Genomic DNA, 14,654 nt, shown 5'->3' with positions numbered 1-14,654 from the left:
TTGCACACTACGACATCGCATGTGTGATGTCGGTGGGGTCAAATCGAAAGTGACACACTTCCGGCGTCACTCTCGACATCGTAGTGTGTAAAGCATTTTTGATACGATTAACGAGCACAAAAGCGTCGTAATCGTATCATCGGTGTAGCCTCGGTCATTTCCATGAATTGGGAAAGACCGATGTTATGATGTTGTTCCTCGTTCCTGCGGCAGCACACATCGCTGTGTGTTAAGCCGCAGGAGCGAGGAACATCTGCGTCCCGGCCGGCTATGCGGAAGAAAGGAGGTGGGCGGGATGTTTACGTCCCGCTCATCTCCGCCCCTCCGCTTCTATTGGCTGCCTGCCGTATGACGTCGCTATGACGCCGCACGACCTAAGGAGGCGGTTCGCTGGCCAGAGTGACGTCGCAGGGCAGGTGAGTGCATGTGAAGCTGCCGTAGTGATAATGTTCGCTATGGCAGCTATCACAAGATATCGCAGCTGCAACGGGGGCGAGGACTATCGCGCTCAGCATCGCAGCATCGGCTTGCGATGTCGTAGTGTGCAAAGTGCCACTAAGACTTCTAAGAATCTTGTAGAAACAATGAGGGGCTTATCCCCCGTTTATAAACAAACTATCATCATGTCTGGCTGAATTTTAAGAAACTTAACCCATGCTAGGCACTGACATGTTGTCACAGATCTCTCCCATTGTTTCATGATAAGTTTGGTGCAAGCTTTCCACTGGGAAGCTTTTTAAACATGTTTAGCACACTTCCCATGTTAGAGGGGAGCAGGAGGCCATTGTGTAAAATGTCACACATTCATGTTCAATTTGGACAATTTGCAGATATATATATATATATATATATATATATATATATATATATATATGTGTGTCAAACTTCAGGTTACTATATAAATGTTTCACACCTTTTTTATAAGCAGATATGCCACTTCTATACATTAATACATTCATAGATATATCAAAGTTCACACCAGAAAGTTAAACATGCACAATTGTCTCATCATTTTTACAATAAAATTTTAAATTTTAAAAATTGTGTAGTCAGTGTAAAAAAAATAAATGTATGCATTAGGTATACTGTCCTTACCTTCCCCAGGTCTATCTCTGTCATGGCTGCTCTGCACTGACTCTGCCCGAGAAAATAGCACGAGCCGCACAGAGCTCCAGCGCTCAATGATTGTCTGCAGGGAAGTTGAATTAGATCAGCGCTACAGACAATAACAGGCATCAGGAGCAACGGTCGAAACTCTTAGGCTAGGGCCCCACTTTGCGTTTTCCTACTTGCAGTTATAAACGCACGTTTTGGGCTTAATTGATTTGACCAAAGTTGCCTTTTTCAGAAATTTAGCGCTGAAAACGCATGCGTATTTACCGCGTTTTAGATGCGTTTTCAGCGGTTTTCACATGCGTTTACAACAGCAAGTAGTGATGTGCGTTTTGCAAAGAAACACAAAGCTAAATAAAGTTTAGCTATTGATAAAACAAGATGTCTGTCTTTTTTGTTAAAATTTTAAAAAAAGGGCTGATGTCATGTCCTGTAGACATGTTAACATCTATTTGATAAAAGACCATTTAGTTTAAACTGTTTAAAAAAAATAAAATAAACAATTGAACTTTGACTGATGTATTTTAGACAATTTATTTTATTATTTTAAACATAAAACATTCTTGATATCAGAACAGTACATACATAAATGTGAAAATGATTGTAAACATCAAAATAAATAATTTCCTTTTTTTTTAAATTAAATAATTTACATCTTGATTAAACATTCAAATATTATGTATCTGAGTACAACTGCTGGGTTAAGTGTCCTTGTTTTTTTTCTGGTGGTCTTAAATTTATATTTGGGTTATTTGGGACATTTTGTGGTGGTTGTTGACTAAAATCTGTTGGATTTTGGCTCATGTAATATTTGTGAACATAGGGTTGTATATATTGGGTAGGTTACTCCTGATAGGGATGTTACATGGTGGTAGTTAGAGGTTGGGGATGTGGTTCACTAATTTCTTGTTGGTTTTTTTTTTCTCTTGAAAAGTTTTTTCAAGAAAATGTATCATTTCACCAGCATAAGGATATGGACCCTCCTCCTCGTAACAGCTCATCATGCCACATATGGAAGTAATACATGTGTTGTTTTTTTTGGGCCTTGAATTTTCCTAAGGCGAGAAGCAATGCTCATGGCAAATGTATCAAATTCGTCATCTTCTGTTGCTTTTTTTAAGATATTCAAAGTTTTAGTTGATAACACATCCTCCTCTTAATTTTTATTACCAATGTTTGTTTTTTTTTTTTTTTTGGTTTGGTGTAGGGTGGCCTTTTCTCAGGTTGAAGTCCTAAATTTGTCCCACTGGTTTCTCCTGTAAGTGGATTGTTTTCTGATTCCTCCCCCCCAATAGACTGTTGTAGGCTGGTGTTTATCTCAACGTCTTCATCAGGTGTACCTAGGCTTTCACCTGCTTGTTCTTCTAAGGCTGCGACTGCACTGTGCGTTCACCTACTTGCAGTTCTAAACGCACATTTTGTGCTTAATTGATTTAGCCAAAGTTGCCTTTTTCAGAAATTTAGCGCTGAAAACGCATGCGTATTTACCGCGTTTTAGATGCGTTTTTAGCGCTTTTTACCTTACGCTTTTCCACCTGCATTTTGACAAATGCGTTTTGTAAATCAAGACACTGCTAAATAAAGGTTAAACATTCAAATATATTAAAAAAAGATAAAAAAAAAGGATTAAATACATAAGTGCAGAAATTGAAAAGAAAATATAAATATATAATGGAATTATATCGGTAATATAGTATTTATTAGAAAAATAGCACTAAATTTAATATTTTATTTAATTTAATTGTCGGATTATGTGTGTGTGTAAAGGGACATATGAAATCATTAATTTAATTTGGAAAAAGCATGCGTTTTGTAAGTTCAAAACGCATGTTTTCTGCACAGAAAAAGCAGGTAAAACGCAGGAATTTGTAGGAAACTTGGTTTTTGCCATTTCTCATTGACTCCAATGTTAGCAAAACGCACCCAAAATGGCAAAAACAATTGACATGCTGCTTCTTTGAACGCAGAGTTTTTTCCACAAAATATGCAAATTAAACGCAGCGCTTAGAAACGCAAAGTGTGGTCTAGAAATCCCAATTTTCCATAGACTTTGCTGTGAAATCAAAACGCATGCCTTTTGGTATGAAAAAGGTGCTTCTCAAAACGCACCTAAAAAGCACCCAAAACGTAGGTGGAAACGCAAATTGCTGTCGCAGCCCAAGGGTAAGAATGCACTTTGCTTTTTACCTGCTTTTTACCTGCTTTTTTTGCTGCTTTTTCAACTGCAGGGTTTAATGCCAAAATGGATGTGTTCTGCTTATCAAGCAAAGTCTATGGGAATTTGGGTTTCTTGTCCGCACTATGCAGTTCAAACTGCAGCCTTTTTGTGGCAGAAATTAGAGCAAAAACTCAGCTTTGCAGTGCAAAACCGAAATTGTAAAAACAATTGACATGTCTAAGCTTGAAAAGCAGAACACATCCATTTTGGCATTAAACGCTGCAGTTGAAAAAGCAGCAAAAAAGCAGGTAAAAAGCAAAATGCGTGCTTGCCCTAAAGGTCTTTCAACTAGTGGTGGAATATTACCTGAAGTTCTGCAATTGAAAATTTATTATGCACCAAAATGAAATAAATGACAAATTTTTTTTTTCTCAAATTTTGAAAAAAAAAAAAAAAAAAATTAAAACTTACAGACATAACTGACGGCTTGTACATAGAAAACGAAGGTCATTATAATATATATATAAAATGTGGCTTTTTTGGTGATGATCCACTTTTCATGCCCTCTGTCCTTATTTTATTAAATCGGTCTTTGACTGAACGCCATCTCTTCCTGACATCTTGTTCTAAAGTTGAAATTATAGGACATATATTTTTTTTAAAATTATTTAGTTTGATTTTACAGGTTAAAATATTAGTTAAAAAAAAAACTTTTAAAATTAATTTTTGCAAAAAAAGGTACCAATTTTATGTTGCATTGCCTGATCAACCTCATCCTACTGTGGGAATAATTCCCGACAAATTATTAACCAACAGTCTGATCTTTTTAGCTTCAACATATAGTCTGGCGAAGCTTGATCCCAGAGGCATGGCATTGATTCAACCTTTTACAACAAAGACAAAATTAAATAAATATTATTTAATATATTTATCTTTAAATTTACAAATTCAAGGCAAAAATATGGAAATCAAAAATTAAATAAATATAAAAATATATATATAAAAAAAAAAACCTTACTATACAAATCAATTTTGGAACATCTATTTTTAGCCGTTGATACCAAGCCATTGTTTTGTATATATTTCAACACCAAAAAATAAACCTCCTAAAAATTAGGGGGCTAAATAATGATTCTACTTGGCTCATTTTTATTTGTGAACGGAAGTGATGTCGATGATGACGTTTTTGCATCCATTTCCATCCTCCATTTGCTGCGGTTTTTGCGCTCAAAACGCAGTGAAAATGCATTGAAAACGCTATTAAAACGCATATTTCTGACGAAAACAAGATTTTGGACAATTCTCATTGACTTCAATGTTATCAAAACGCACACAAAATGGCAAAAACAACTGATATGCTGCTTCTTTAAATGCATGGTTTTTGCCACAAATTATGCAAATTAAGCGCAGCGTTTTGAAACGCAAAGTGTGGTCAGAAATTTCACATTTTCCATAGAATAACATGGAAAAACAAAACGCAAGCCATTTGGCCATAAAACGCTGCAGCTCAAAACGCTGCAGAAACGCAGGTTAAAAACGCAAAGTGGGGCCCTAGCCTTAGTGCTGCGTCAGGGTAGGGTTTTCTAAAAACAAACCGCCCTTTAATACTGCAGCAGGGATATAGGCAAGTGTTGTAGCGGCTGACCTATTCTGCTTCTAGGCTGTAATATTCACCAGATTATTCTAAAAGTAAAGAAAGATGGGGACATTGTTAACCCCTTGACTAGGCCTGACTAGTGGCTGCCCAATATTTAGAATTTTTTACCTCTCTTCTTTTATATATAATATATAAATTCTAACTTTTTAACGCTGTTTTTGAGGTACAGATAAATCACTACGTAAATTATAAAACTTCTCTTGTATTGCAAATAGAGAAAAAAAACTATTTTTTTGGTCTATATTTTTTATTGTTCAAGTCGCACACAAAATAACCTGTTAATGAATTTTGTATATGTACCTAATATGTGTAGTTTTTGTTCTTTTTTTCCATATGTCCATATGTGTGTAATACCTAGCAGTGGCTACACGCATTATTTACATCAATCTATATTACATAGCTTTGGATACTCTCAGCATTCCCATTGATCTATATTATGTAGCTTTGGATACTCTCAGCATTCCCATTGATCTATGTTATGTAGCTTTGGATACTCTCAGCATTCCCATTGATCTATGTTATGTAGCTTTGGATACTCTCAGCATTCCCATTGATCTATATTATGTAGCTCTCGATACTCTCAGTGTTTCCATTGATCTATATTACGTAGCTTTGGATACACTCAGCGCTCCCATTGATTTATATTACGTAGCTTTGCATACTTTCATTGTTCCTATTGAACTATATGACGTAGCTTTGGATACACTCAGCATTCCCATTGATCTATATGACATAGCTTTGCATACTCTCAGTGTTCCCATCGATCTATATTACGTAGCTTTGGATACACTCTACTCCCATTGATCTATATTGCATAGCTTTGTATACACTCAGCATTCTTATCAATCTGTATTACGTAGTTTTGGATACACTCAGCATTCCCATTGATCTACATGATGTAGCTTTGGATACACTCGGCGTTCCCATCGATCTATATTACATAGATTTTGATACTCTGTGTTCCCATTGAGCTATATTACATAGCTTTGGATATTCTCAGTGTTCCCATTGATCTATTTTACATGGCTTTGGATATTCTCAGAGTTCCCATTGATCTATATTACATAGCTTTGGATACACTCAGTGTCCCCATCGATCTATATTACGTAGCTTTGGATACACTCAATATTCCCATTGATCTACAGTATATTACGTAGCTTTGGATACTCTCTGTTCCCAATGATCTATAAGACGTATCTTTGGATAGTCTCAGTGTTCCCATTGATCTATATCATGTAGCTTTGGATACACTTAGTGTCCCCATCGATCTATATTACGTATACACACTCAGTCTATATTAGATCTATATTAGATCTATGTTACGTATATACACTCAGTTTTCCCATTGATCTACAGTATATTAGATCTATATTAGATCTATATTACGTGTATACACTCAGTTTTCCCATTGATCTACAGTTTATTAGATCTATATTAGATCTATATTACGTATATAAACTCAGTATTCCCATTGATCTACAGTATATTACGTAGCTTTGGATACTCTCAGTGTTCCCAATGATCTATAAGACGTATCTTTGGATATTCTCAGTGTTCCCATTGATCTATATTACGTAGCATTTTATGTGTTTATTCTCTTGTTTTATATAGATGTTGCGATTGGAGCTCCAAAAGAAGATGACTTTTTAGGCGCGGTCTACATATTTCATGGTGATGCAGATGGCATAGTCCCTCAATATTCAATGGTTGGTGTTATTATTATATAGCAGCATTTGTATGACCTGTTTAACTGTTTAGGTTTTATCTGATCAGGTTTGGTTCAGGTTTTCTGGAGGAACTTTGATGTTAAAGCCAGATGTGGATAACAGAGAAAGTCTAATAGACACCACTTGAACTCTTTTTCAATCCATAACTGGATTTATCTAGCACACCTGATGAAAAACCTGAATAATACCTGACTGTGGGGCCTCACCCTAAGGCTATGTTCACACGTTGCATTGTTTTTCCCATGCGTTTAAGGCTATGTGTCCACGTTGCGTTGAGGTCCATGCATTTCATCCTCTTGCAGTAATTGATTTTGCGAAAGTTGTTTTTGACTACAAAATAGCGCTAAAAACGCATGCGTATTTACCGCGTTTTTTATGCTGTTTTAGCGCTTTTTACCTGCTTTTCCACCTGCGTTTTGACAGATGCGTTTTGAACATAAAGACACTGCTAAATAAAGTTTAAATTGTCAAACAAAATGAAAAAAGGGAAAAAAAAGAATCAAATCTATATTTTGTAGATAAATAATGGAAATAGATATATTTATTAAAATCTTAGCGGAAATATGATATTTAACACAAAAATAGCAATAAATAGATATTTTTCTTTGTTTTAATTGTCGGACTATGTGTGTGTAAAGGGACATAAGAAATCATTATTTTGATGTTCAAAAAGCATGCATTTAGGTAGTCCAAAACGCATGTTTTCTGCACCTAAAAAGCTGGTAAAACGCAGGAATTTTGATGTTTCTTGGTTTTTGACATTTCTCATTGACTTCAATGCTAGCAAAACGCACCTCAAATGGCAAAAACAATTACATGTTGCTTCTTTAAACGCTGAGTTTTGGACCCAAATTTATGCAAATTAAACGCAGTGTTTTTAACAGCATGGTGGGCACAAGAAATCCCTGTTTCTCATAGACATTGCTGGGAAATCAAAACGCATGCATTTTGGCACTAAAAAGGTGCAGTTCAAGATCATTTTGAGTGTCATTAAAGAATAATAGTGAGGTATGGTCTTGATGGAAGCCTGATATATTCACCCTCCCCACTCCATCCCCCCCTTCCTTAAACTTCCCTGTCTAGTTTTGTATTGTTTGTCTTGTCACATCCGCTGTTTTTATTGAATCAGTGGATAATAAGATAGGTATACCGATTTTTGGTTTACAGTTATTGCTCACATGCTTGTGAGACATACCTATGCATCCATGTACTTTTTCCGTGTCTGTTAAAAAATGTAATAAAATATTCAGTTATAAAAAAAAAGGTGCAGTTCAAAAAGCTGCAGAAATGCATGAAAAAACGCAACGTGGGCACATAGCCTTATACCAATTAAAATCATTTTCTTCCAGTAGCAGCAAAAGCTATGAAATTTCAGAAATCTCGTGCACATAATTTTATTACCTGACTGAAATGGAAAGATACTGTATTTTTGAAAGAAGCAACATGTTAATTCATTCAGCGTTTTTGCAGCGTTTTTTCACCACTGAAAGCAATGAGAAAGTGCTAAAGTGCTGCAAAAATGCAACCTCTGCATTTTTACTGAATTTGGGGGGAATTAACCTAAGATAAGTAAACATGTACTGTAGACAAATGACACCTCAAAAACACAACAAACAAAACCGCAGCTAAAAATAAACAGCTTTTTTACTGCCAAGAGGGAAGGTTTAGGTTGCAGAAAAAATGCAGAAAACAACGCAATGTGTGAACATAGCCTAAGGGCAGTGTTACACGCAACGATTTATAGTGCGATCGCATGAGCGATCTCCCCCGCCCCCATCGATTGTGCGTCACGGGCAATTCATTGCCCGTGTCCCACAAAGTCGTTAAACCCCCGTCACACGTACTTACCTCCCTAACGACGTCGCTGTGGGCGGCGAACATCCTCTTCCTGAAGGGGAAGGGAAGTTCGGCGTCACAGCGACCTCACACAGCGGCCGCCCAATGGAAGCAGAGGGGCAGAGGTAAGCGGGACGTAACATCCCGCCCACCTCCTTTCTTCCACATTGCCGGCGGGATGCAGGTAAGGAGATGTTCGTCGTTCCTGGGGTGTCACACGTAGAGATGTGTGCTGCCACGGGAACGACGAACAACCGGTGCGCAGAAGTAGGAACGACATTATGAAAATGAACGACATGTCAACAAGCAGCGATAAGGTGAGTATTTTTGCTCGTTAACAGACGTTCGGAGGTGTCACACGCTACGACATCTCTAATGATGCCGGATGTGCGTCACGAATTCCATGACCCCGACGACATATCACACGATATATCGTACCGTGTAACGCCGCCCTAAGACTTTATTCAGATGTCTGCCTACAGTTTCCATTAGTGTCCTAAAGCAGTGTGTTTGTTTTTACCGTCAGTGCTCCATCAGTTTTTCTCAGTGTTTTATCAGTATGCATAAAAAAACAATTAGCAATTTAGCAATGAAAAATAAACATCACTACAATGCAACAACTTACAAAAGCTCCATAGACTATAATGAGTATGTGTGCTATACACGGAAAACAGAGGTAGAAGTCATAAGTGAAAAGCAAAGTCTGAATGAGCCCTAAGACTCTTCCTAATGCTTTGCGTATAACTGTGGCTTGTTGCAATGAATCACATTACAAAGTCTCACTGAGACCAGGTTTACATCACATTTCTAAAAGACATCAGTTGCTCCATCGGGGCTTCTGTCCTGAAAAATGGGATTCGGGCAGAACCTCACTGGTGCCGTTCACTCTAATGACGCAGACGGAGTCACTATTCTATTGTCCGTCTTCCTAAGGCATGCACATGGTTGATCACCCATACTCCCTAGCTTCCTATAGTATTCATTCATTTCCAGGAGGAAAAAAAAAGTTACATTTCTTGAAGAAAACCATATACTAATATTGCTTTTATTCTTATTAGCGGATATCGGGAAGAAATATTAGCCCAACTGTGAAGATGTTTGGACAGTCCATTTCTGGAGGCATTGATATGGACAAGAATGGTTACGTAGGTACGTTTTAAAAACTGCGCCATCTTTATAGACATAAGGTATTGTGGACATTGGTGATTTATAACAGTCCAACCATAACCGTTATGTAAAGGCCTTTGTTCTACCATGGCACATTAGGAAACATCTAGGACTTTTTACCCTATGGAGAGTATGGAACATTCTGATTTTTTATTGTAGAGGTGTGTTTTGTGTCTTTACCTTGCTGGTAGTGGTATACAAGCTATGTAAAATCACAGGGCACGCTGCTTACTTACTGCCTGAGTTTAGGAGCGTTCAAGCCATTGACTATTACCCTGAATTCCAAGCTGACATGTTGTTTGTCTTTCTTTTGACAGTATTAACACACACTTCATTTACAGACAGATAACCTTTTCACTCCTTAGCGTACCAGTCTGATGACTGCCATATGATTGGGGAGAAGCACTACATTTGTGCTTTCTTGGTGTAATTTCTGCCGCTCAGAAGGCTAACTGGCTGCCATTGTGCTGGAGTACTAGACTAGGCCCGAACATGTATATGATCGCTGTCCACTATTCTCCAGCACCGTATACAGACACTTTACATGTACCTTTTCTGCACAGCTGTTTAATGTTACAGTAGTATGACCTGGGATAATACTCCATATAGACATGTCACAAATGTAGCCATATTCAGCTGTGAAACGAGCCTGGAAAGTTCTCATTCCTCCCTGGTATTTATAAGCTCTGCCACACAAGAATTTTTTCTCTTAACATGAAGACAATGGATTACCCGACAGCTAGGAATTACAAACTGAGATAAATGAAAGCAGGGGGCTGTACTATTAAGAAGTTTTCACTATACACAATGTCTTTAGAGAATACATGCGTAGTGTAGTGTTAAGCCCGCTTTCCACGCTGCAATATATCTTACAATGTGTCGGCGGGGTCACGTCGTAAGTGACTCACATCCGGCATCGTAAGGTACATTTCAGTGTGTGACAGGTACGTGCGATTGCGATTGAACGGTAAAACGTTCATCGCACGCACATCGTTCATTTCTCTAGAATTGAACGTCAGATTGTTCATCGTACCCGGGTTAGCACACATCGCAGTGTGTGACACCCCGGGAACGATGAACAGATCTTACCAGCGTCCTGCGGCTCCCAGCCAGCAATGCGGAAGGAAGGAGGTGGGCGGGATGTTTACATCCCGCTCAGCTCCGCCCCTCCGCTTCTATTGGCCGGCTGCCGTGTGACGTCGCTGTGACGCCGAACGTCCCTCCCACTCCAGGAAATGGACATTCGCCGCCCACATCGAGGTCGTATGGACGGGTAAGTACGTGTGACAGGGGTTAATCGTTTGTGCGGCACATTCAACAAATTAAACGTGCTGCACATACGATGGGGGCTGTTACGATATCGTATGCTGGATCGTAAGGTGTAAAGCAGGCTTTAAGGAGGTTTTCCACTACTTTTATATTGATGGGCTAGCTCAACAGTGTCTGATCAGCTGGGGTCCGAAACCCAGCAGCCCCACCAATCAGCTATTCTCGGTGCTGGTGGGGGCAGCAGACAGCCGGAAATGCTCAGTTCCGGAGCTACTCCGTCAATTGATAGCGGCCACCGCCGGGTATTGTTCATCCCCCTCCCATTCAAATCAATAGGAGGCAGATGTTCTGTACCCAGCCACAGCCACTATCAAAAGACAGGGTAGCTCCGGAACTGAGCATTTCCTGCCACCTGCTACCGCCGCTGAACAGGTGATTGGCAGGGGTACCGGGTGTCAGACCCTGACCAGTCAGACATTGATGACCTTTCCTAAGGATAGCCCATCAATGTAAAAGTAGTAGACAGCCTCTTTAATATGCTTCAACTTTCTGAGCATAACTGCAGCCAGTGAAAGTCTGCATGGCTGCTATCGCTCACTATAGTAATAAATATGCTAAACATTGATACTACACATTTGATTAGTAATTATACCTGTTGTTTATCAAAATCTTTACTATACTGTAGGCTCTGGAGCTAAACTCCAGGATCTGTCTCTGAGATCCACCAACAAATGCTTGCCTTCTACTAAATCCATTGATTTCACCCCTTTTAGGCCATGTGCACACGCTGAGAATTTGGTAAGTATTTACCTTAGTATTTGTAAGACAAAACCATGAGTGGGTGATAAATACAGCAGTGGTGACGTGTTTGTATTATACTTTCCCTCTGATTGTTCCACTCCTGGTTTTGACTTACAAATACTGAGGTAAAAACTCACCAACATAATCACCGTGTGCACATAGCTTTAGGGAATGTTCACATTAAAGGTTTTTTTTAATGTGTAAGATATCAAAATATACTTCTAAACTACATATAGTTTTGTAAGAACACACATTTTGGCACTTTTTAGGCCCCCTTCACACGTCTGTGAAAAAACACGCACGTGTGTTACGTCCGTTTTTCGGGTCCGTTTTCCGTTTTTGTGTCCTTTTTTTGTGTCCGTGTGCCATCTGTGTGAATGCCGTATGCTAGCTGTGTGTGCATGTTGATTGTCCGTTTATGCGTTAGAGAAATAACGGACATGTGTATGTGTTGTCCGTGTGAATTTATGCGTGTTTGTGATGCACAATGTCGTAGATACATACCCGCTGACAGCAGACAGAGTCGCGCGTAGAGAATGAACTGGGGTGAACTTCACCCGACTTCATTGTCATACCGCGGCTCTGTCTGTGTCGCGTCCTGATTAGCGGTCACCCGTGAAGGACTCACCGGTGACCGCTAATCACCAGAGTGACTGAATGGAGTACCCCTCTCTCATACTTACCGTTCTCCGATCTCCGGCGCGGCGCTGCACGGCTGTTCTCTAAACTCAGGCGGCTTTTCCTCTTTTGAAAAAGTCGGCCGCTCATTAATCAATCTCGTATTCCCTGCTTTCCACGCCCACCGGCAAATATAATTGGCTGCAGTGAGACACGCCCACACGCTGAGTGACAGCTGTGTAACTGCAACCAATCGAAGCCGCCGGTGGGCGCGATCATCTGCTGTCAGTCAGGTAACTCACGGCCACCGCTGTGTTCAGTGGTGGCCGCGGGTAACCTCAGTGACAGCTCAGCTGATCGCGCTACTCACTTCATTTGCTGCGTGGAGCTGACAGGAGCGGCGGTGTATTCTGCAGCTCCTGTCACCTCCATGTAGCAGAGCTGGAAGCAACGCTGGAACTCCGTGGATTACGCCGGACAGGGAGGGCTTTATCGGGCTGAATAAAGTGGTGAATGAGGGTATGTGTTAGTGTTTTTTATTGCAAATAAAGGATTTCTTCAGGTGTGTGTGTGTATTTATTTACTGTAACTTACAGATTTATCATGGAAGGTATCTCGGGGACACACCTGACATGATTAATCTAGGATTTAGTGGCAGCTATGGGCTGCCATTAACTCCTTATTGCCCCGATTTGCCAATGCACCAGGGCAAATCAGGAAGAGCCGGGTAGAGTCCCAGAACTGTCGCATATAATGTATGCGACAATTCTGGGCGTCTGCTGGCTGATATTGTTAGGCTGGGGGCTCCCCATAACGTGGGGCTCCCCATCCTGAGAATACCAGTCTGCAGCCGTATGGCTTTATCTGGCTGGTAGTATTAACATTGGGGGGACCGCACGCCGTTTTTTTTTAATTATTTATTTATTTCTCTGCTCCATAGTGACACGCCCACCGGCGGCTGTGATTGGTTGGAGTTACACAGCTGTCACTCAGCGTGTGGGCGTGTCTCACTGCAACCAATCATATTTGCCGGTGGGCGTGGAAAGCAGGGAATACGAGATTGATTAATGAGCGGCCGGCTTTTTCAAAAGAGGAAAAGCCGCCGGAGCTTTTATAACAGCAGTGCAGCGCCGCGCCGGAGATCGGGGAACGGTAAGTATGAAAGAGGGGGGGAACTGACCGACAGACAGCGAGAGGGACAGATAAGACAGAGAGACCGACCGACAGACATAGAGAGAGACCGACCGATCGACGGACTGAGGGAGAGAACGAAACAGAAAAAGAAAAAAGACCGACATCACATGAAATAAGCACAAAACGTAAAGGGAGCAAACAGAGATGCGTCCGTGTCACTCGGACGTGCGCACAGACCCATTGACTTTCATTGGGTCCGCGCTGCGTGTTGCGTGCTGAAAACGGACATGCTTCCGTGCAAAACGGATACACAAACGTAGCACGCACACGGACCCACGGACCTTAATGAAAAACGCACATGTGTCCTCAAACATTAAATAACATTGGTGCACGTTTGGCCGTGTCTCCGGTATATACGGAAACGGACCAAACACGCACGTGTATCACGGACGTGTGAAGGGGGCCTTAAGCAATATAATGTGTTGAGGGAGGTTAACTTTTTTAATTACAATATGGTGTGCAAAATCTTTGCCAAAATGGGCAAAAAAATAACCAAGAGAAAAATATATAAATAACATCATAAATGTAAAGATGTACTCATTTTGGTCCTGATTCATCAAGGCGCTGGTCTTAAAGAGACCGTGTCACCAGATTTGGCCCCTATAAACTGTGGCCACCACCAATGAGCTGTTATATACAGCATTCCAGAATACTGTATATAAGAGCCCGGGCTGCTCTGTATAAAATAATAAGTACTTTTATAATTCTCACCTAGGGGTGATCTGGTCCAATGGCTGTCACTGCTCTCCGGTCCAGCACCTCCTCTCTGCGGTGGTCACCTTTCTCCTTCTACCCAGCCCACTGTGGATGACTTTTTCTACATCATCCACAGAGGCCGGCATTGCAGTCTTGCACAGGTGCACTTTGATCTGCACTGCTGAGGACCTCAATACCGGCTAGCGTGGATGACGTAGGATGCGTCATGCACATGGGCCTTAGAATAAGGAGGACGGAGATCGCCGTAGAGAGGAGGCGCTGGACCAGAAAACAGCGACACTTTTCGGACCAGACCACCTCCTAGGTGAGTATTATAAAAGTGTTTTTCATGTTCTATACAGCGGCCTGCGCTCTTATATACAGTATTCTGGACTAAGATTTCCAGTGTAAAAAATGC

At 40.5% G+C, this 14,654-nt stretch overlaps 1 protein-coding gene across 1 annotated transcript in view; it reads left to right on the top strand.

Annotated features, from left to right (window-relative positions):
• ITGA9 (integrin subunit alpha 9) overlaps positions 1-14,654 on the top strand; it is a 644,853-nt gene that overhangs the window by 209,716 nt on the left and 420,483 nt on the right. Inside the window, exons 11-12 of the mRNA XM_075316572.1 lie at positions 6,540-6,634; positions 9,550-9,640. Coding sequence (XP_075172687.1) covers positions 6,540-6,634; positions 9,550-9,640 — 186 coding nt within the window. The remainder of the gene's footprint in view (positions 1-6,539; positions 6,635-9,549; positions 9,641-14,654) is intronic.

Source organism: Anomaloglossus baeobatrachus, chromosome 6, assembly GCF_048569485.1.
Source record: "Anomaloglossus baeobatrachus isolate aAnoBae1 chromosome 6, aAnoBae1.hap1, whole genome shotgun sequence".
NCBI lineage: Eukaryota > Metazoa > Chordata > Amphibia > Anura > Aromobatidae > Anomaloglossus > Anomaloglossus baeobatrachus.
Note: the sequence above shows the minus strand (reverse complement) of the source record. Positions and strands in the feature narration are given on the sequence as shown.